A 21,379-nucleotide genomic window follows, 5' to 3' on the forward strand; every position below is an offset into this window, starting at 1 on the left:
TCTGCAGAATAATCAATTTCTCAGACTGTGCAGTATTCTACTCACATGCCACAGAAATAAAAGCCAACTTAAATGAAAGGCAGAACAGCTGCCAGAATACAGAGCAGCTAAAAATAAAGCCACCGATGGAATTAGCCTTCGCAGCATAGCAGTCACAAAAGAGCTGCTCTACAGTTTCTACACTTTATACTATACAAACATGGAAGATGTTAGAAACATGAATTAACAATGAAATAATTTGTGAATAACTCTTCCAATTTAATGTTTCTGCTTTAAATATTTTAACTTAAGATTAACTTCAAAGTGAATTACATTTTCTGTTTGCTTATGCAAACTGGAATAATCAAACCCAATGAGCTCTGAAATCTGATGAGCATTCTGTCACCAGTTTTTTTTAAATCAGCTATTATTCTATTAATACATTTATACACAGAATAAAAAATTATTAAAAACCATTAAATTTATCTTTTGCTTCTTCTCAATAAAGCAAATGGTCTCAGCACTATAACTGAACATTTACCCAGTTGAAAGTATTATATTTCACATTTTGTTGCAGCACGGTAGAAAACAACATCAGTCATACAATAAAAAAAACCTTCAAATTAACCAATATTTTTTCCAGTAAAGTGCTTAATTGCTTTCATTGGTTATTTCCAATGCCCTCGTAGCAATCTGTGAGTTCTCAAACTCTATTTAAAAGACTATCTTCATTCTTGGTTAACAGTAGATAACCCCAAGTGACACAGACTAGTACCAATAGCAATTCTGATTTTTTTTTTAAATCCAGGAAATAAATCTGAGGTTACTACTGTACATGCATGGTTGTAGACTACTGCACAAGCCATTCATCTTTGTTCAACAGAGGGGGGCTGATGATAATAGATTGTTATCTGATTTACAGAAGTACAGACATCTAGCATGTACTGACAACAACTGCTCCTTCAGAAATGCCACTGGGAATGAAAACTACATCACATGACCGTCTAGTCCAGTATCAGTCAAGCATAGTTAATTCCATCTGTGTCCACATGCCTTGACATTCCTTTTGCTGTCCCAGTTTTAAATTACATAGAAGGAATTGCCATTAGCAGAAAAAAAAATGTGCCAGGTTGCACTGCAGTTATATACATCCTCACAGGTTAAGCAACAAAATGTGGCAAAAAGAGAGGGTAAAAGAATAGTAAAGCAAACTAATAACAACATATCACAACCTAGATTGCTGCTCAAGTGCTGCACTGAGAGTGTGCTGAAACTAAGGTATTAAAACAATGCCCCTTGAATCACCTCAGCCAGATGTAAGAGGTCAGTAGATGAATATTCCAAGGTGATTTAGCCAATGTTTATCTCTCAACAAAAATCAAAAATAGTTTATTATCATATTACTGCTTCTAAAACTACTGCATGCAATTTTATAGGGTCTCTCAACTTTCAGTGAAAGATCAAAACTTCGAATGCAAAGCATTTTGGAACAAGTAAAAAAGCTAAAATTTATAAATAAGCCTAAGTTTTACGCTCAAAAATGCAAAGCAGCAAAGGTGTTGCACAAATTGAAGAAATATTGGCAAATTTCAATAAATTAATTGTGCAAAGAAACTGCAACAGTTGCATTTTTTTCCAATCTCTGCTACTTGTTTTATACACATCCTCATATTCTGTCGCTATCTTATCAGTTTGCAAGCATTTTTTTAATATACATATAAAATTGGTATGGAAGTAGGACCAAATAATACACAAGTTGCAAAAAAGGAAAGGCATGCATACAGGAGACATAATCAAGGTAGATGTAACAGCTGCTGGGTTTATAGACGTCAGTGACAAGTCCATCTCCTGAGTTGGAGATAGATCCAGAAAAACTACCATATATACGTCAGATGAATATGAGGGCAAACCAGGTAGTGAAATTGATGAGCTCTGCACCAATGCAGTATTTCATGCAGCAGAGAACTGGGGGGTGGTGTGTGGGTTGCCAAAACATGCTTGAAGCACAATCTGTTTCACAAAGCCAACAACAAGACGGGTGTAACTAGGACCCACCTGGAAGTTCATGGCTATCCCCTTTGATCATAGAAAATGGGAGGAATTTAAAAGAAAAATTGTTGAGGGCAAGGATAACTGATGAGGATGTTAGTGGGAGCTGGTTGGGTCTTGGTGAAGAAAGGAATGCAGGACCATAAGATTTTTTCTGATAGGGGATGGAATTGTACAGAGATTGTACATTTATGATTAAGATGAGTCAGTGGGACCAAGAATTTGAAAGTTAATGACATGGCACAGGCTATGAAGTCAAATGCAAGTGGGAAGGATGCAAGACCCCTGATAACAATGTCATTCCTTTTTTTTTATTTTAGTAAGTCAGAGCAAATCTCCAAATGTCTGCTCTGATTTCCCCCACCCCAACCATTCCCCAGAAAGAACAGCAATATGATTGCCTTTCACCTTACCTGCCTCCTTTATGCAATAGATCATCCCATCATTCCTGCCAGTTCCAATGCAATCCGACCAGGTCACATCATCTGCACCCGCATCAACCAATCTCCCAATCCGCTTTCTGCACTGACAGTGCTCTTCAAGAATCCTTAATCCACTAATCTCTCTCCAGCCACCTCTCGCAATTCCACCATTTCCCCCTGAAGCTGCAACAACTGTCTCTTCACCTTCTCCATCACAACCATCCAGGTGAAACAGCACTTTCAGGTGAAGCATAGTGTCACCTGCACTTTCAACCTGGTTAACTTCCTTTAGTGCCCATGATCTTCTCCATGTTGTAGAAACAAAATATATATCCAGCAACTACTTTGTGGAGCACCAGCACCGTGTCTGCTGCAGCCATATCAATGTTTCAGTCACGTCATTGTGACTCTCTTTAGACTCCTAAACCAACCTGCCAGTCATCAATCTCCTTTGTTGTGAAATGTAGATCAGAAGAAGCTCTCATATTTGACTTGGGTAGCTTGCAATCCGATGTATGACTTGAATTTTTCATTTTCAGGAAACCCACAACCCCTGTGCTCTCTTTCCACATACATTTGCCTACCCACTTAGTTTAATTCTCCCTTTGTTCATTCTTCCCATCCCCTCACCCCACCTAATTACATCTGCGCATGACCTCCTTCTCATCTGCTCCCAGCTATCAGCAACCAACCCCATCCACTTTCCCCACTGTTATCTTTCCTATTCTCTCCAACCTGACACAGGATCTCAACTGGAAACAAACTTTGACCTTTTGCCTCTACAGATGGGGCTTGACCCAAGGTCTTCCAGCATTGCTTTTACTCTAGATCCAGCATCAGCAGTCTCTTTTGTCATTAAAATGCATTTTAGTTTTAGTGCAGCACACATTAACATATAACAATTCTAAAAAAATGCAGGATTAGTACTATGAATAAATTAGCTTTACCTTGCAGATTTACCTCCCCTTACTTCATGTGGCAATTATACCACTATGGCTAAACTACTGTAAGCAGTGTACTGTAGGTAGAACCTCTGATGTTATAACACCCAAGACAAAGTAATTTTGAAAATGTTGCAAACAAATCAAAATTTCAAATTTCAGGCTGTGGCCAAGTGATGAGGCTACAGTTACATATATTGCAACTTGTGACAAAGATTGTAGCAAAAGTAGACATAACGATAGAGAAATAAATTGGTCAACTCTTAGATCTTACACAACATGTCAAGAGAGTCAATTAGAAGTGAATCCAATTCACAGCAAGGCTTTCAAATGTTAATTTGTGTTGCACCAAAACTGAAATATATTTTGAAAACAAAAGAGACTGTGGATGCTGGAATTCAAAAATATATGATGCTGGAAGAACTTGGCAGGCCAAAAATATACATAGTATTTACAAAATATTAACTTCTATAACATATACTGTTTCTAAAAGAACACAAGTGGAAAATAAATAAGACATCTTAAGACACCTGCATGCTACAGCTCCTTTCCCAAGCAGAAATAAATGTGATGCACAAATACAAAAAAAAGGGGGGAATATTCATGAAGCACAATCCAGCTAGAAACTTACTATTTTTGGCACTGGGATTCAATTAATGGGCACCCTTTTAAAGAGCATCCTTTAAAAGAGCATTTGGCTTGGACAGACATTTATTGAAGCATCAACTTCATGCATATCTTATAGCATTCACCAAATATAAACAATTAGCTAATGGAAAGTTTTGCACAGAGTTGGACTGTTTCCATTCAATATTTGGGGATCCTTGAAACATTGGACTCCAAAATAAAAGCAATAGAAGAGCTCTGATTTGGTGTTATACAAAAATACCTTTCAATTCAGGCTAACAATATCCTGTATTTGCCTTATCAGGTTTTTAATCATTATTTATCAAGAAACCAATGCAGGTAGTAAAACTTAAATTTTGTCTAAGCATTGAGATCATCTTCTTGCTTATCTAAACAGCCATTTCCAAACTGTAGTCCACATAAAGGATCAAAGAAAAACAAATTTAATAGTCAGAAAATATTTCTCAAACTCATTCCTACATAATTCCACTTTGGGCCAAAAACACAACATACAGTCATGCTCTTAGTATCCAAGAAATAAAATCTCATTGAGAACATATTTTTTACAGCTTTTTCTTAAAAGCCTTCTATAATACAAGTGAAATATGTAGGATATATATTGATGAATGAATTCATGATATAGTAGTGATAAAGAAAGACTTATAGAAAATACAACTAAGATGTTTCAAAATCATTTTTGTTTGGATAAAATAAATGAAATGGCTTTTATTCGTAAGCTAGCAAAATTAGTTGAAGTTATGTCTACTCCAGATTTTTCAGCTTAAACTTCCAAAACCAGATACAATACTTTTACATTCAGAAAATATTGTGTGCTATTGCAAAGCTGTAAAAGTTTTTGCTTGTCTGGCCTATATATTTTGCTTAAATTTATTCTATAATAGATTTTAGGATAACTTAATTAATATAGTTCTGCTTCTTGAAAGATTTGATTTCAAAAGATTAGTTCAAAGTAAAAGGTACATATATGTTACCACCATATACAACCCTGAGATACATTTTCTTGTAGGCATACTCAATAAATCTATAAGAATAGTAACAACAGAATCAATGAAAGACCACCCAACTAGGGTGTTCAGAGTGCAAAAGACAACTGTGGAAATACAAAAAGAAATAATAATTATAAATATATAAGCAATAAATAGAGAACACGTGAGGAAGAGTCCTTGAAAGCAAGTCCATTGTTTGTGGGAACATTTCAATGTAGGGGCAAGTGAAGTTGAGTAAAACAATCTTGTTGCGCGATTTTTAAAAATGGCCATGGGTAGCATCCTTTCCCTCCCAAAAGGGTATCTGCTAAAATCAGACCTCTGGATACTAAATGGCAGATTTTCCTTACATTCGGAAGCATACCTATGACCACTGAGAAGATTTTATAATAATCTCGCGGTCTCAGAAACTAAACAGTTCAATTAATTTATTCTATTAATTTTATTTTGTTCATTGTATCCAGAGATCAGGAGCAAAAAATTCTTTCCTGACACCCATTACTGTCAAGGATTAGTTTTCAACATGATCCCAGACACCCAGCAACTGTGATGTCATTAAGCTGGCTGAGCAGCCAATCACTAATTCTTACATATAGAAGACAAACTTCAGAAAGATTACAGGGATTGGAGCATCCATTTACGCATAAGAGTAGAAGCTAAATATAAACAAATTTTCTCATAAGTGATTTTACAGTTCCTAAATTTCAAAATGTCAATTACAATACACAAAAAAAAACCAGAACCAGACAGATTACTCAGTTGTTATTTTTTGTTTTAACATTAAAAATTTAACTTTTTAGGGTTATTCTGCAGAGGATCCAGTTTGATAAAACCATACATTTACATCAGTTCAAGCTATTGGCTGGCTGGTGGCGCAGTGACATTAGCGCCAGACTTCAGAGCGAAGGCTTCCAAGTTCGAATCCAAGTCTGGCCACCCCCCGAGCACGCTTTCCATCCGTGCCAGGTTGAGCGTCGAGCTAGCCACTTGGCCTCTTAAAAAACAAGGGTCGAGTCAAGAACATTCATATCGTGACCCGGTCAATCCAAAAGGAGACCAATCCTGACACTACACGCCAGACAAGAATGGCTGACTGTCTGGTGCAACATGCTATGAAGGAAGTTCAAGCTATTTAGGTAGAGACTGTAGTTAGTGAAGGTATGTTGAATATTTTACATCAACTTTCAAAACTACAAATTAAACAAAATATAGTACACAAGAATCTAAAAAATTTGCTGTCTGCTTCAGTGTAACAATGAACACAATAGTACTACTGTCACTATAAATTCAAATTCTAGCCTAATACAGCCTAAATGAGCAGTCAACAAGTAGCTTTTGACTATAAATTGTGAGAGATTAAAAATGTGATATCATAAGTCTTATTAAACTAAGCCATATTTCACAAAGCTACAAAATTTTGCTAGGTATCCCATGGAATAAGACAATAAGACATAGGAGCAGAACTAGGCTATTTGGCCCATCAAGTCTGTTTCACCATTCCTCTCAACACTACTTCCCTGCCTTCTCTCTGTAACCCTTGATGCCCTTACTAATCAAAAACTTATCATTCTCCATTTTAAATATATCCAATGATTTGGCCACCATAACAACCTGTGGCAAAGAACTCCACAGGTTCACTCTCCGGCTAAAGAAATTCCTCATCTCTGTTCTATAGGAATGTCCCTCCATTCAGAGGCTGTGCCTTCTGGTCCTAGATTCACCCACTTTGACACATCCACTCAGTCCCAGCCTTTCAATATTTGATCGGTTTCAATGACCCCCCCCCTCCCCAATTCTTCTAAACTCCAGCGAGTATAGGCACAGAGAATTCAAATGCTCCTCACACATTAATCCTTTCATTCCTGGAATCATTCTTATGAACTTCCTCTTGCGTATCTTTTCTTAGACAAGGAGCCAAAACTGTTGACAATGCTTTAAGTGCAGTCTGACCAATGCCGTAAAAAAACCTCAGCATTACATCCTTTCTTTTATTAAGCGGCATGGTAGCAGAGTGGTTAGCACAATGCTTCGCAGTACCAGTGATCTGGGTTCAATTCCCACTGCTGCCTGTATTTAGACACATGCGGGTCTCTTCCGGGTGCACCAGTTTCCTACCACAGTCCTTCCTACCAAGGACCTACCGGTTCGTAGGTTAATTGGTCATTGTAAATTGTCCCATGATTAGGTTAGGATTAAATTGGGCGATTGCTGGGCAGCACGGCTCAGAGTCTGTTCCAGTATTGAATGTCAATAAATAAATAAATAAATAAATACTACTATTAAACATTAATGGATCACTTAAAATACAGCACTTGTTTACTGGCAGTACAGTAATTAACAGTATATGAAAACATTTACACTCTTAATCTAACCTATACCTCTCTCCAATTATAACTTTTCTCTGTTACTGGAATTGCAATATTGGTTAATAATCAAGTTAAAATGGAAAATTAACACATCTGTAGTTTTTCATATTTTTGATTGTTTTTAAAATCATATATATTTAATCACCACCTTAAGTCTTCTGAATCAGCTGCTACAAATGCTACGTCTTCTCACCAGCAGGCAGAGATCATTACTCTTCCTTCATGCAGTGCATTCTGGGTTTATTCATGTTCAGTGGCTTTGCCATTAAAACATTACAGAGAATTCTGGTTCATAGTTTTGCTTTTAAGCCAAAACTCTCCGGAAGGTTTTATTAGTATGACTGCCGAGCACAAACTGGCTACAATTAGTATCTTTCCCAGAATGCATTACTAGAAGGTGAAACAACAATGTCCCCCAGTGGTGAAATTATTCAATGTTACAAGTTGGTTGCTGCATTAAAAAAAGTGATTCTTCTTTCTTTGGAAGAAACCTTAAAATGTAAACATTTATATATTGACCACAGGGTTAACTTTTTGTTTTGTAAGGATAGCCTGTACTTCTGGAAAGGAATTATTCATAAAAAGACAAAAGCTCAAGTAGTTTAACTCTAAATTTACCACTTGATGAAAATCTTTCTTGGAAAATGCAATTTTTATATATTGTTAATGAAACAGAACTCTTAATGTTATTATGTTTTGTAGCTGGTGTTCAGCAGCATTCACCAATTTCCATGTTTAGACTGGAAAGTAGGTAATCACCAAAGAATCTGTCATACATTTCATAACTACTTCTGCGCAAGTGTTGAAATAGCTAAATATAATAAAAATACATGGAATTATCTTAAGATTTTTCTGCAGTTTGCTTCAAGTTTCATATGCATCATGGGTCAATTCCAGCTGAGAAAGTAATCTCATGTAGGCCTCCAGCAAACTAGGTTAATAATTTGTGCACCTTAAGAGTATCTGGAAAATATACCCAAGTGGCCATGCCAAACTTTACTGTGAAGTAATATCCAAGAAGGGAAGCCCCCATTTTGCTTATGCATTAATTTAGTAACATGATCACTAAAATGGCACAGGGAAGGGTTTTTTTTTTACAGTTGGAAACGGTCATTAATGAAATGCTAACTCCAGACACCTTTCTAACTATATCCACCTGTACCAAAATGCCATTGAGAATATCAAAAATAGGTACGGACAATAAAGTCATTTGTTTAATAAATGTATCACTACAGATGAAATTACTGCACATAAATAGCCTCCATTAGTCCACAATGTCTAACTCTATTCTGGTTAAAACAAGAAGCTTGTTCATCAAATTAAATCTTTATGAAGCATTTACAATAGAAGTTGCACTCAGTGCTGTTCCCAATAAGCTGCTCATCAGTCAAGTTGTTTGCTGGTGAGAGCACATTTCTTAAGAAAAAAATTAAAACACCATTTCATTTATTTTTTTTTAAATGCAACAATAAATAATATTACACTTCTAGTCATATACATTCAACAGAAATAGGAAGACTGAAGGAAATGAGTGCTTTCAGGAAATACCTTTAATGTGCTTATTAGTTCAAAATTTTAATGAATTCCACACGCAAGATGTTTCAATTATTGGGTCTGATCGTTAAGTGCAATTGCCTTATACATAAAGTTTGAAAACACTGCTTCTATAAATCATAATACATCAGCAGTTATGTAGGTTCCTGTAGAATAATGGTTTACTTGGAGCTGCAGGCAATCTTTTACGTCTCCGATTTGTCTCCATAGAACATTGTTCATAAGCCAACCAACTCTGAAAAAAGCTCAATGACAAAATTACATGGAAAGAGCTGGCACGTGGTTAGTTTCCTATTGCTCCAAGTTCCAAGCAGATTTAGAATAACTCATCTTTAACAGTTTTATGAATAGTGCAAGTATTTGGATTATTTTTTCTTGCACAGTAAATAATCAATTTAACCTACTTAAACGAGAATAGTTGGAGAACAAATGATAATCTAAATGCGTTATATCTACAACACCAAAACATTTATTCTACTTTTTATTAGATGCAAATAAAGAAATTGATTTACCTAGAGATACACCACAGAATAGGCTCTTTGAGCTACACAGCCTTAGCAACCCCAAATTTAACCCTAAACCAATCACAGGACAATTTACATAACTAATTAACCTACAAATTGGTAGGTCTTTGGACTGTGGAAACCTACGTGCACATGGAGAGAACGTACACGCTTTACAGATGACGTTAGAACTGAACTATACTCCAAAGCCAGAGTTCTAATAGTGTTGCACTAACCACATATTACTAATTCACAATAATATTTTTCAAAATTGGAATAATTTGGGGCTAAAATTTAAAAATGCAAAAGCTGATAGACAACATTCTCAATCCTTGAACAGTAGGAAAAGCAGAATCATAAAACTAAGCAGAAATTATACCCAAGATAAATACTTCAAAGTTTAACGTACAGAAAATAAAGTCAAGTGAAGGATTAATAAACATGGCATTTCAGATATTCCTAATAATCAACTAAAAATATAAATAACATCCTTCCACATATTAAATAGGCCTTGATACAGCACTGTTTACTGGTTCTTGCATGGTAACTATTTTGCAAGAGTTCCTAGTTTCTGATGGCTGAATATGCAGTATAATTATGCCACATTCTTACAAAAATATTATTCTGTATTTCTAAAATACATTGGAGTCAAATAACTTAATAAGCTTGTTCACACGATACCATACCGTCGTCTAGGCACTTCAATTGAAGAGTCAACCATATTGTTCTACATCCAGAGTTACGTATAGGCCGGTAAAGAGATGGCAGATTTCCTACCCCAAAGGACATTAGTGATTCAGATGGATGTTATGACAACTCAAGTTACAGCCATGATTACTGAACCAATCTAAATTATTCAAATTTAATTTTCCTAGTTGCATCCACCAGCCTTTCATCGCCCACAGCTGTATCAAACCCCAATACAAACTCTAACTCAATCTTCTGTATCAAGTGAGAAGTTCCAAGTAGTAATCTAGTAACTTAATCATTATTCTATCATATTGACTGTTACTAAAATACAAATAGAGGCACAAATTCAAAACCTACTATTCATTGCTATAATTATGAATGAATTGACTTTACAATTAGATATCTGAAAAAAAGTTACAATTGTACAGCCCATAATTAAATTAATACGTTGTCATGAAAATTCAACTGCTGCACTGACAAACCAAAGGCAATAGCATCAAAACCCGATACTGTAACTGCACAGCGGTGTACCTAACCTGACCTGTAGTGGCTCTGCAAAATGCCCGATTTCATTCATGATCAGTGACAAACAATAAATGGTGATCTGGCCATGCTCAGATCAAATGAACTAATAAAACAAAGTTCACCTGCTATTGATTTAAACTGGACTAATATTTATTGGAACTATTTTATTCATAGCAAATCTTGAAGACCTAAACACACTCATCATTTCCACTTCATGTGCATGAAATAATTCACAAAATATTATTGCCCTTTTTATATATTTTTACAGCTTAAAATAGCCAAATATGATCAAATTTACTTCCTTCACTTTTATCTCTTTTAAGCTGATTTTCAACTTTGTTCCCATAGGACTCTTTCCTGATAATTTTAAGTTTCCATTATCAATCACTACAGAAATTTATCTTATTAGATTCCGACAAGCTCCATGGTTACATATCTGAATTACAATGCAGTAAGTACCAGGTCATTTTTCCCACATCGAATACTACAGAAGTAGCCCCCTTGTATTCTATTTGAATTTGTTTTGGTGTTGTGGTGAGTAATGGGCTATCTCATTGCATAACACGATGTTACACGTGGAAGGAAATACAGATTGCTATTTTTCTGTTTAGCGATGTTTAAGAGAACAACAAATGAAAATATATGTACATAAGCACAAGAAGTCTTTGTTCAAATTTTTAAAACTCTGCATTAATTTTTTAAAAATTACTCTCCAAAAACTGCAAGTAATTTCCTGCACGTAGCTGCTTCTATTTAAAAAAAGCACTGATTAATCCTGAATACATTAAAAACACAGATGCAGGTACAAATCTTACTTTGTTTAAAAACAACTGTAGGCAGTTACTTCACCAATGGTAACCATGCCAAGGCTCAATTTCCCCCTCAAACCTTTCTGCATCACTTTCTTCCCTTAAAATCTATGACTGGGTCATCTGTCCTCATCTCATCTCTTACGCTTGATACCTGTTTAGCAACACTCTTGTATATGCATCTTTGGACAGTTTGGTGTGTTAACTAACTCACCTTAAAAATAAAAGTTGTTCTTATACAGCTCTAAGCAAAAACCTTAAGTAGATAGAGAGAGAACCAGTTTTTAAAAAAATTTTAAAGATCTGTTTCAGTGGGCTATTATATAACAAAATGAAAATATTTTTAGTAGGTGAAATAAAAACAAGGCACATCCCATTTGGCTCTGTCCCTTTACCCAATTAACTCTAGAAAATTTGCAAACACACACTTAAAATGATCATTGGTGTCAGCTTAAGATCTTAGTGGTAATTATTCTCTATACCATGGTTCTTGGAAACATGCAATTTTTTTACAAACCAAGTTCAAGGTTTACAATGTCTTTTCAAATATCCATAACTTTAAAAATAATTGTAGGTAAAACATGAACATGATTAACTCTGCGCCTTCAAAATCTACAACTGATAAAACAGCTGAATAAACAAACTTGCACAATTCCAAATTTTAAAAAATCTACAAAAGATTTAGTTATTCCTTAAAAATATCATCAGCTACAAGGAACTTTTCTTTGTCAGTCACTGAAAGAAATGCATGCAACATAGTTGAGAAAGTTATGACTATTAAAATGTATAACTGCCAAGTGAAGTAACATTTCCAGTGAGTTAAGATTAAATCACATGCTGGACTCTCACATTTTCCCTACATTTCATTTAAAAGGTGATAAAATCTTGACAGTTTACTTAAGATTGGAGATACAACAGGTTCAATTAAAAATATACCAAACATTGCTCCATCTCTCCAGTTAATTTAGCCAATAGGCACACATTTTATTTTTGTCAATAACTTTTCAAAATTGAGAATAATTCAAACATATTAATATTCAGAGAAAGTGCAGTTCAAGTACAAAAACTCCACTATGCAAAACTAAGAAAACATTAACCATAGTAGGTTATTTAATAGGTATAGTGTGAACCAACACAATTGATAACAGCCTACCAGCAATGTCAACATTGTAGATGCAAGGAGGAAAATCCCAATAGTTTAAAAATTGTTATTCATATTTGTGTGAAGAATTTTTGAACATTTGCAATTAATATTGAACTGTTCAAAGTGCCTATCAGTTGAAACTGGGTTTATGCTGTCTCTGTTCAAGCTAAGTCACAGTTTTTTTTCACTCCACCATCTGTGATCAATCTTGTAACAATTATCTGGACCACTATAGATAGCTAGTCCTACCAAAGTAACATTCAATCAAGCTTCTTTAATCCAAGAACAATTATTTAAGATCATGTTTTAATGAATAAATTATAACCTAGAAGGCATGAGGATTTAATCCAATAAAAAAAATGAATGGTAAAACCTGAATCAGCAGGTTAGTACTGCACCTAAACAGTCATGTAATGTTAGTGGGCTCGGTGCCAATATTGGAATGGTAGCATTTGATCAGAATGGCTTCTCTAACATCTTAAGGAAATGCTATTATTATAGCAATAAACACAACCAGTTTCCCTCACAAGTATATGCATTAGAACTTTGTAGTCTGTAAAGAAATTGACTAGTCAGGGAGCTTATTCATTGAATTTATTACAATTTATTCAGCTCCAAGGCACATTACAGTCTTCTGTTACTACAGAAATGTATAAAGAACAAACAAGAGCAATTTTTCATATACAGTACAGCATTTTGCTCTACTATTTAAAGCATTCGTGCATCCATAAAGCAAAAAAAACACATTATAAAAATTCAGATCACTGAATCATAAAATGAAATATTTGCCCTTGGAAACTAATAAAAAGAACCCCTCACCTTTTTTTTAAAAAACGTCACTTAGGAGACTATCCCCAGGGCTTGTAACATAACTGTAACCATTCTTTGTAACAATTTGTTTGCATTTCTGCAGGCGTCAACACTGGCCTTGGCAATTCAGCGAAGTGCATACATTTACAAAAACACACCAGCAGCGTTAATTGCTAAGTGCTATGATTCTGTACCTAGCCAACACACTGCCATCAATAAGTGAAAACAGTATTAAGCAATAATATCGGATATTCTTTAATAAAACCAGGGTCATCCTTCAATTGAAGAAGAGTACATACCTTGTTTCAAAATATAGAAACATACGACGTAAAATGAAAAATGTCTGTACATAAGACTAAATGTTTAGTTCTTATTCACATTTGACTTCAATTAGTGAAGTTTAAACAAAAATTAAGGGTCTCTCTCTTTTTTAACCTTAACGTCCCCGGCCAAGATTGTAGCAATTTCTCCTTGCATGAATGCCCAAGGAACATTTGAACCTACCAATGGGCATTTTTCTCCACTGGGGCAATAAACTTCTCCATTTGCCCCCTGAGCCTTGATACTCTCCCGAGAGCATGGGAAACAAAATTTATGATTGGGCACCGACGGACATTGCACAAAGTGAGTGTCCTCCAGACGTTCATGACAAATGGTGCAGCACAGGGGGCCATTGCTGGCCATTGGAGAGTCTGGAATGTTTGGGGGGTGAACGGGATCAATGCTGGGATTGGGGTGGCTGTTGGGAGGGGCCACAGATAGAGAAACATCTCCATTCCTGGACACCATGCGGCGCTGGCTGCCTCCCGACGCTGGGGACACCGGACTGTTGCTGTTCCGCCTGGTGTTAGTTGTAGTGGTTGAATGTACTGAATTGCTGCCGTCTTTTGGCGAGTGGGCATTTCCAAGGGTGTCAGCAACAGACATGAGAGCGGCCATGGGGGACTGTCCGTTTTGGGGGCTGCATTCAGGAGGGGTGGTCCGATTCGGTGGAAGAGAGGGAGCTCCATGCGCCACTCCGCCTGCTCCAAAGGCACCAGATGCCGCCATGGTGAGCTTTAAGGCTTCATTTTGGTTCGGCAACCACTGCTGCTGCCGCTCTTCCTTAACGCTGCCAGTTTCCGAGTCGGGCTCGGGAGATGCTTTCCGTTTGCGCATCCCAGGCCTGGAACTGCTGGGAGGCGGACGCGACAGGTTGCACAGAGCGGTGGGCAAAATGGGGCAATTGGCGTCAATGTGGGGCTGTGGCAACATGTCGGCCCCTACAACCTCCTTGAAGAAACGCACCGACTCGGGCAGCAAGTCACCCAACAGCCGCCAATCCCCTGAACCGTGTTTCTTTTCATACTCTAGGTATTTGAAGCCCGATGAGAGGCCCCTACCAAAATCCTTCATGCAGTCCTGGTACATTTGCTTGGCCACTCCCGAGGCGCTGGAGAAGACATTGGCCGAGCCGCTCGGGTACTCGATGAAGATCTTCAGCTCGTAGTCCATCCCGGGCTTGGAAACGGCATCGAAAGCGAACACCCGACCAAGCAGAGAGTGGTCCTTCTTAAAGCGCACGTCGAAGGGGTTACAGTTGGACAGTGTGAGCAGCGTCTCCCGCACGATCTTGGGCTTGCTCACCCAGTCCTCGGAGCGGTTCCGCAAGCTCTCGCCAAGTTCTGCCAGCGTCTCGGCATTACGCTGCTTTTCCTTCAATTCCCTCTCCTGGTCACTGCTGGATACCGAGCCCGGCCGTTTGTTGACATCGCTCAGGACCTGGCTGCTGACGGTCAGCGAGGTCCCGGCGAGGCTCGTGGAGGGAGATGGCCGGCCAAGCAGACCGTGCGAGCTGACGGCTCCTGAGGTCGGGCCATTTAGAGTAGTCTGAGGCAGTAGATTGGGCGGCACCGTCACCGGGCCTGGGGGCACGATGCCGTGATTTCTACGGGATGAATTAGGACTCTGCCGATTCAGTTCCGGCGGGACATCCTCAGATTTAGGGAATCCATTAGGTCCATTCAAGCCATTAGGAAGCCTGCTTGCGTGGGCGAGCCCCGGGTATTCGAACCGAGGTCTCTCCGCGCTCAGAGAGTAGCGATCCAGAGGCGGCTGCGGCCCCTTATTCGGACCGTCGACGTGGTTGAGCTGTTGACCTGGGTCTTTGCTGGCACCTAACGACTGAACTTTGACAGGCGGCGGTCCCGGGGAGCGGCCCTCTTGGAATCCATGAGCCCGCTTCAGCTGGCGCGCCGTTTCAATCACAAACTCTATACGATCGGCCCCCTCGTAGTTTACACAACCCCGGCACACGGGCTCGGTAAAATCCCAGATCATGGCCCATGGCATGCGGGGCAGATCACAGAGGTAACACGACTGTCTCCGGGCTGAGGACACCTGGGCAGCGGACATGATGCGGATGTTTAAATTATTTTCGACGCTAGATTTGGAGTGTAGGCCCTTTCCTTCCGTAGTGTGGCCGGGCCCGGGCTCACTCGCCTTCCCTCTCTGCTTTCTCCTCTCTTCTCTCGGCCGCGCCACCGAGCTGCTCCGAGCACCACGTGACGTCAGCCGCGCTCTGCAGCCTGTAACAGGGCTAACGCGCAGGCGCACCGCCACATTCTTCGCCTTCCCCACCCCCCCCTTTGCCTCTCCCACTAGTGTGTTCTGGTCCGTAAAATCTGAAATCTCTGCTTACCAGAGGCCTAACGCATTAGGTAGCAACGCAAGCACCTTCCCCTTCCTCCCTCCCCCACGCTCGTTTCGCGTGAATCAGCTTGTACTTGAATTCACCAAGCAATTTCAGCTGAAAGGTGACGTGTCTTGATTTCAAGCCCATGTATTTTTATGGTAATACTTAACCTTTCCCTCTTATACATCTAATATAAATATGGGTTGTACAATGTTAATAACTCGCGTCGCGCACTAGATAAAAGGCGCATTTAACTCGGAACTCGACACCATATTAAAATCAGATTTTAAACTAAACTAAAAGTCAGCCCGAGAGGGCCTAAACAATATTTACTTTGCCGAACAAGTGACCTCTAACAACATTTCGGACATTTTTTTAAATTACCGAAAACAAAATTGCGATGAAGAGTTTCTTTAACCATCATAAACATACAAGTCTTCTGATAATAAAGTAGATCTTGTATAAATAGCATATTTAAATTGTGGGGATGTTATGTCAGTATTTGCAATGTTGTCTAGGTTTTCCCCCGCCTCTCAGCTGCAGCTTTCAACAGCAACTACAGTCCCTCCCCATGACGTCAGGGCCTGTTCTAGTTCAGTTCTTTTCACAATGTCGCAACTCCTCAGGCGTTTTGCGCCATATCACTCACAAACCGAGCCCACATTTTATTTTCTACTGTTAGCTCATTGTGTTGAAGCCACTTTGTAAATTCCCAATATAGTGGCGGAGATCCATTCAAAACAAACCATTTTAAAAAGCATTGCTACACTAGCAAAGCGGGTATCTGCTGTTTCCCTACCATAAAGCATTTACATTAAAATCGAAGTAAATGTACTCCGAAAGATATACGTTTGAAATGATTAATAGCTATTGTAAAATAAGAAAAATTGCAATATGTAAAAAGCTCGTTATGCCATATTGTCAACTAATTATGCAACTTCCACCCAAACTAACCAATCCAATGCCAGTTCCCTGTTGTGCAATTTGCTGCGGGGAAACGGCAATTCAAAATGATAATGTGTCTCCCAATGAACATTTGTTTTTACTTCTCATGAAAGTAATTGTCCGATCATGCGTATCCCGAGGTGAGAGAGTTGCTGCTTGTTTTTCCAGTACGGTTCAATCATTAATACAGACGTAAACCATCAATTTCGAAGGCTACGTCAGCACTTCACAGTGAATAATCATTTAGGCACTGTTCAATTAAAAAATGTCGGGAAAACCTAATAGTTTACTAATTTTCCCTATCACCATTAGATTAGCGCTCCGTCATGGACTGAAGTAAAGGATCCATTTACGATTTTCAAAACCCATTAAAAATTGCGGATTACATTCAACTGTTGTTTCATTTGAAACACTTCTGAACTGAAAACAATTTCCCCATTTTCAACGTTGAATTTAAATCAGGAAAAATATCGTCCAGAACACCAAATAAAAAGACCTGTCCAGAAAGCCATTCTGCTAATGTTTAATGTTTTGTCAGTTTAAAATTGTTAAAAATTTGCTGATTGTTTGAAACTGTTTTTTCATTTAAAATATTTCTAAATTTAAAACTAATTTCCCATTTCCAATGTTGAATTTAAATCAGAAAAAGTCTCTTCCGGGACACAAGAAAATAACCTGTTCAAAAAACCATTCTGCTAATGTTCAATATTTTGTCAAATTAAAAATGATTTAAATGGACTTGTAGTAAAACCACACGACGCCGGCTGGGAGACCGTTTGGCTGAACACCTACGCTCTGTCCGCCAGAGAAAACAGGATCTCCCAGTGGCCACACATTTCAATTCCAGGTCCCATTCCCATTCTGACATGTCTATCCACGGCCTCCTCTACTGTAAAGATGAAGCCACACTCAGGTTGGAGGAACAACACCTTATATTCCGTCTGGGTAGCCTCCAACCTGATGGCATGAACATTGACTTCTCTAACTTCCGTTAATGCCCCTCGTACCCCATCCGTTATTTATTTATTTATATACACACATTCTCTCTCTCTCCTTTTTCTCCCTCTATACCCCCTGCCCATCCTCTGGGTTTTTCCCCCACTCCCCCTCCCCCCTTTCCTTCTCCCTGGGCCTCCTGTCCCATGATCCTCTCATATCCCTTTTGCCAATCAACTTCCCAGCTGCTCTTGGCTCCATCCCTCCCCCTCCTGTCTTCTCCTATCATTTCAGATCTCCCCCTCCCCCTCCCCCTCCCACTTTCAAATCTCTTACTCACTCTTCTTTCAGTTAGTCCTGATGAAGGGTCTCGGCCTGAAACGTCGACTGTACCTCTTCCTAGAGATGCTGCCTGGCCTGCTGCATTCCACCAGCATTTTGGGTGTGTTGCTTAAATGCTGTTAAAGATATTTTCAGCAAGATATTTAAAAAGGATTGGGCATTTATTTAATTCAAGTAAAAATTACATAGAGTCATGGAAAAATACAGCACAGAAACAGGCCCTTCGGCCTTCTAGTCCATACCGAACCATTTAAATTGCCTGCTCCCATTGACCTACACTGGAACCAAAGCCCTCCATACCCCTGCATCCATGTAGCTATCCAAACTTCTCTCAAATGTTGAAATCAAGCTGGCATGCTGCACTAGCGCTGGCCATTTGTTCCACACTCTCACAACCCTCTGAATGAAGAAATTTCCCCTCATGTTCCCCTTGAACTTTTCACCTTTCACCCTTAAGCCATAACCTCAGGTTGTAGTCCATCAATCTCAGTGAAAAATACATGCTTGCATTTACCCAATCTATACCCCTCAAAATTTTGTATACCTCTATTGAATCTCCTCTCAATCCTCTACATTCTATAGAAAACAGCCCAAACCTATTAAATCTTTCCTTAGATTCCCCCAGACCCGGCAATAACCTTGTAAATTTTCTCTGCACTCTTTCAGTCTTGTTTACATCTTTCCTGTAGGTAAGTGCGCAAAACTGCACACAATACTCCAAAATAGGCCTCACCAACATCTTATACAACCTCAGTATAACAATCCCATCTTCTGTACTCAATACTTTGATTTATGAAGGCTAACGTGCCAGAAGGCTTCCCTATGATCCTATCTACCTCTGACACCACTTTCAGCGAATTATGTCCCTGTATTCCCAGATGCCTTTGTTCTACCACATTCCTCAGTGCCCTACCATTGGCTGTGTAAGACCTACCCTGGTTGGTCCTACCAAAGTGCAACACTTCACACTTGTCTGCATTAAATTCCATTCTGCCATTTTTCAGTCCATTTTTCCAGCCAATCCAGATCCCACTGCAAGCCATGGTAGTCTTCCTCACTGTCCACTACACCCCCAATCTTGAGTCATCCACATATCTGCTGATCCAGTTAACCATGCTATCATCCAGATCATTGACATAGATAACAAACAACAAAGGACCCAGCACTGATCCCTGTGGCACTCCAGTAGTCACAGGCCTCCAGTCAGAGAGGCAACCATCTACTACCACTCTCTGGGTTTTCCCACAAAACCAATGTCTCATCTAATTTACTACCTCATCCTGAATGCCAAACGAGTGAACTTTATTAATCAACCTCCCATGTGGGACATTGTCAAAATGCCTTGCTAAAGTCTGTGTAGACAACATTCACTGCCTTGCCCTCATCCATTTTCCTGGTAACTTCCTCAAAAAATTCTATTAGATTGGGTAGACATGACATACCACGCGCAAAGATATGCTGACTATCCTTAATCAGTCTATGTCTATCCAAATACTTATATATCCAGTCCCTTAGAATAGCTTCCAATAGTTTTCCCACTACTGATGTCAGGGTTACCAACCTATAATTTCCTGATTTATTGTTAAACCCTTCCAATATTGTGAAACAACACTGGCTATCCTCCAATCCTTTGATACCTCACCTGTTGTCAAGAATGATTTAAATATCTCTGCTAAAGCCCCAGCAATTTCTGCACTTGCCTCTTCTAGGGTCCAAGAGAATACCTCGTCAGGCCCTAGGAATTTATCCACCCTAATTTTCCTCTATAATCTGTATAGGGTCTATGGAGTTGATGCCGCTTTGCTTCACTTCTAGAGACTCTGTGTCCGTCTCCTGAGTAAACACAGATGTAAAAAAAATAATTTAAGATCTCCCCTGATCTCTTTTGGCTCCCCCCATGGATTACCATTTTGGTCACCAGAGGACCAATTTTGTTCCTTGCAATCTTTTGGCTCTTAACATTTCTGCAGTATCCCTGAAGATTCTCCTTTACCTTGTTTGTTAGGGTAACTTCATGCCTTCTTTTCGCCCTCCTGATTTCTTTCTCACTTCATTTGCTCCTACCTGCCTGTATCTGCTACGCACCTCATTACTTTTCTTCACCACAACCTCAATATCTTTTGAAAACCAAGGTTCCCTTCACCTGTTATCTTTATCTTTTATTCTGACAGGCACATAGAAGCTTTGTTCTCTCAAGACTTCACTTTTGAAGGTCTCCCACTTACCAAGTACATCTTTGCCATAAAACAGCCTATCCCAATCCACCTTGCCAGATCCTTTCTGATACCATCAAAACTGGGCTTTCTTCAATTTAGAATTCAGACCTATTGTTTTACTTTGAAACTAATGGCATGGTAGTCACTAGATGCAAAGTGTTCCCCTACACAAACTTCTCTAACTGCCCCATCTCACTCCCTAATAGCAGATCAAATATCTCACACTCACGCATCGGGATTTCTACATACTGATTACCTAAACTTTCAGAACACGTTTGACAAACTCTGTCCCATCTAGCCTTTTTACAGTATGGGAGTCTCAGTCAATATGTAGAAAGTTAAATCACCTACTATAACAACCTTATGTTTCTTGCAATGGTCTGCGATCTCTACAAATTTGTTCCTCTAAATCCCTCTGACTGTTGGTTGATATAGCCCCATTAATGTGGTCATACCTTTCTTATTCCTGAGTTGTATCTGTAACACTTCAGTAGACAAATTCTCCAGTCTGTCCTGACTGAGCACTGCCATGACATTATCCCTGACAAACACTCCTTTAATCCCTTCCATTCTGTCGCAATTATAACAGCGGAACCCTGGAATACTGAGCTGCCAGTCCTGCCCCTCCTGCAACCAAGTCTCACCCACAGAAAAAGAATCTCACGGTTGTATGTGGTGACATGTATGTACTCCGATAATAAATTTTACTTAGAACTTTGACCTTTAATGGCACCAATATCATAATTCCAGATGTTGATCCATGCCCTGAGCTCATCTGCCTCTTCTGCGATACTTCTTGCATGAAAATATACACTGCTCAGGGCACTAGTCACATCATGT

General features: G+C 38.9%; 2 protein-coding genes across 2 annotated transcripts in view; both read right to left on the bottom strand.

The window, feature by feature from the left end:
• Positions 1 to 21,379, bottom strand: part of kiaa0586 (KIAA0586 ortholog) — a 551,477-nt gene that overhangs the window by 405,160 nt on the left and 124,938 nt on the right. The gene's annotated exons all lie outside the window — the stretch shown is intronic.
• irf2bpl (interferon regulatory factor 2 binding protein-like) lies at positions 13,196 to 15,998 on the bottom strand. The gene has a single exon (XM_072267999.1). The coding sequence runs from the start codon at positions 15,818 to 15,820 to the stop codon at positions 13,838 to 13,840; it is 1,983 nt and encodes a 660-aa protein (XP_072124100.1). The 5' UTR covers positions 15,821 to 15,998; the 3' UTR covers positions 13,196 to 13,837.

This window comes from Mobula birostris, chromosome 1 (assembly GCF_030028105.1).
Source record: "Mobula birostris isolate sMobBir1 chromosome 1, sMobBir1.hap1, whole genome shotgun sequence".
NCBI classification, from domain to species: domain Eukaryota; kingdom Metazoa; phylum Chordata; class Chondrichthyes; order Myliobatiformes; family Myliobatidae; genus Mobula; species Mobula birostris.

What these genes read in the sequence shown, in the direction of transcription:
- irf2bpl (XM_072267999.1), bottom strand. Translation starts at nt 15,820, where the DNA reads ATGTCCGCTGCCCAGGTGTCCTCAGCCCGGAGACAGTCGTGTTACCTC.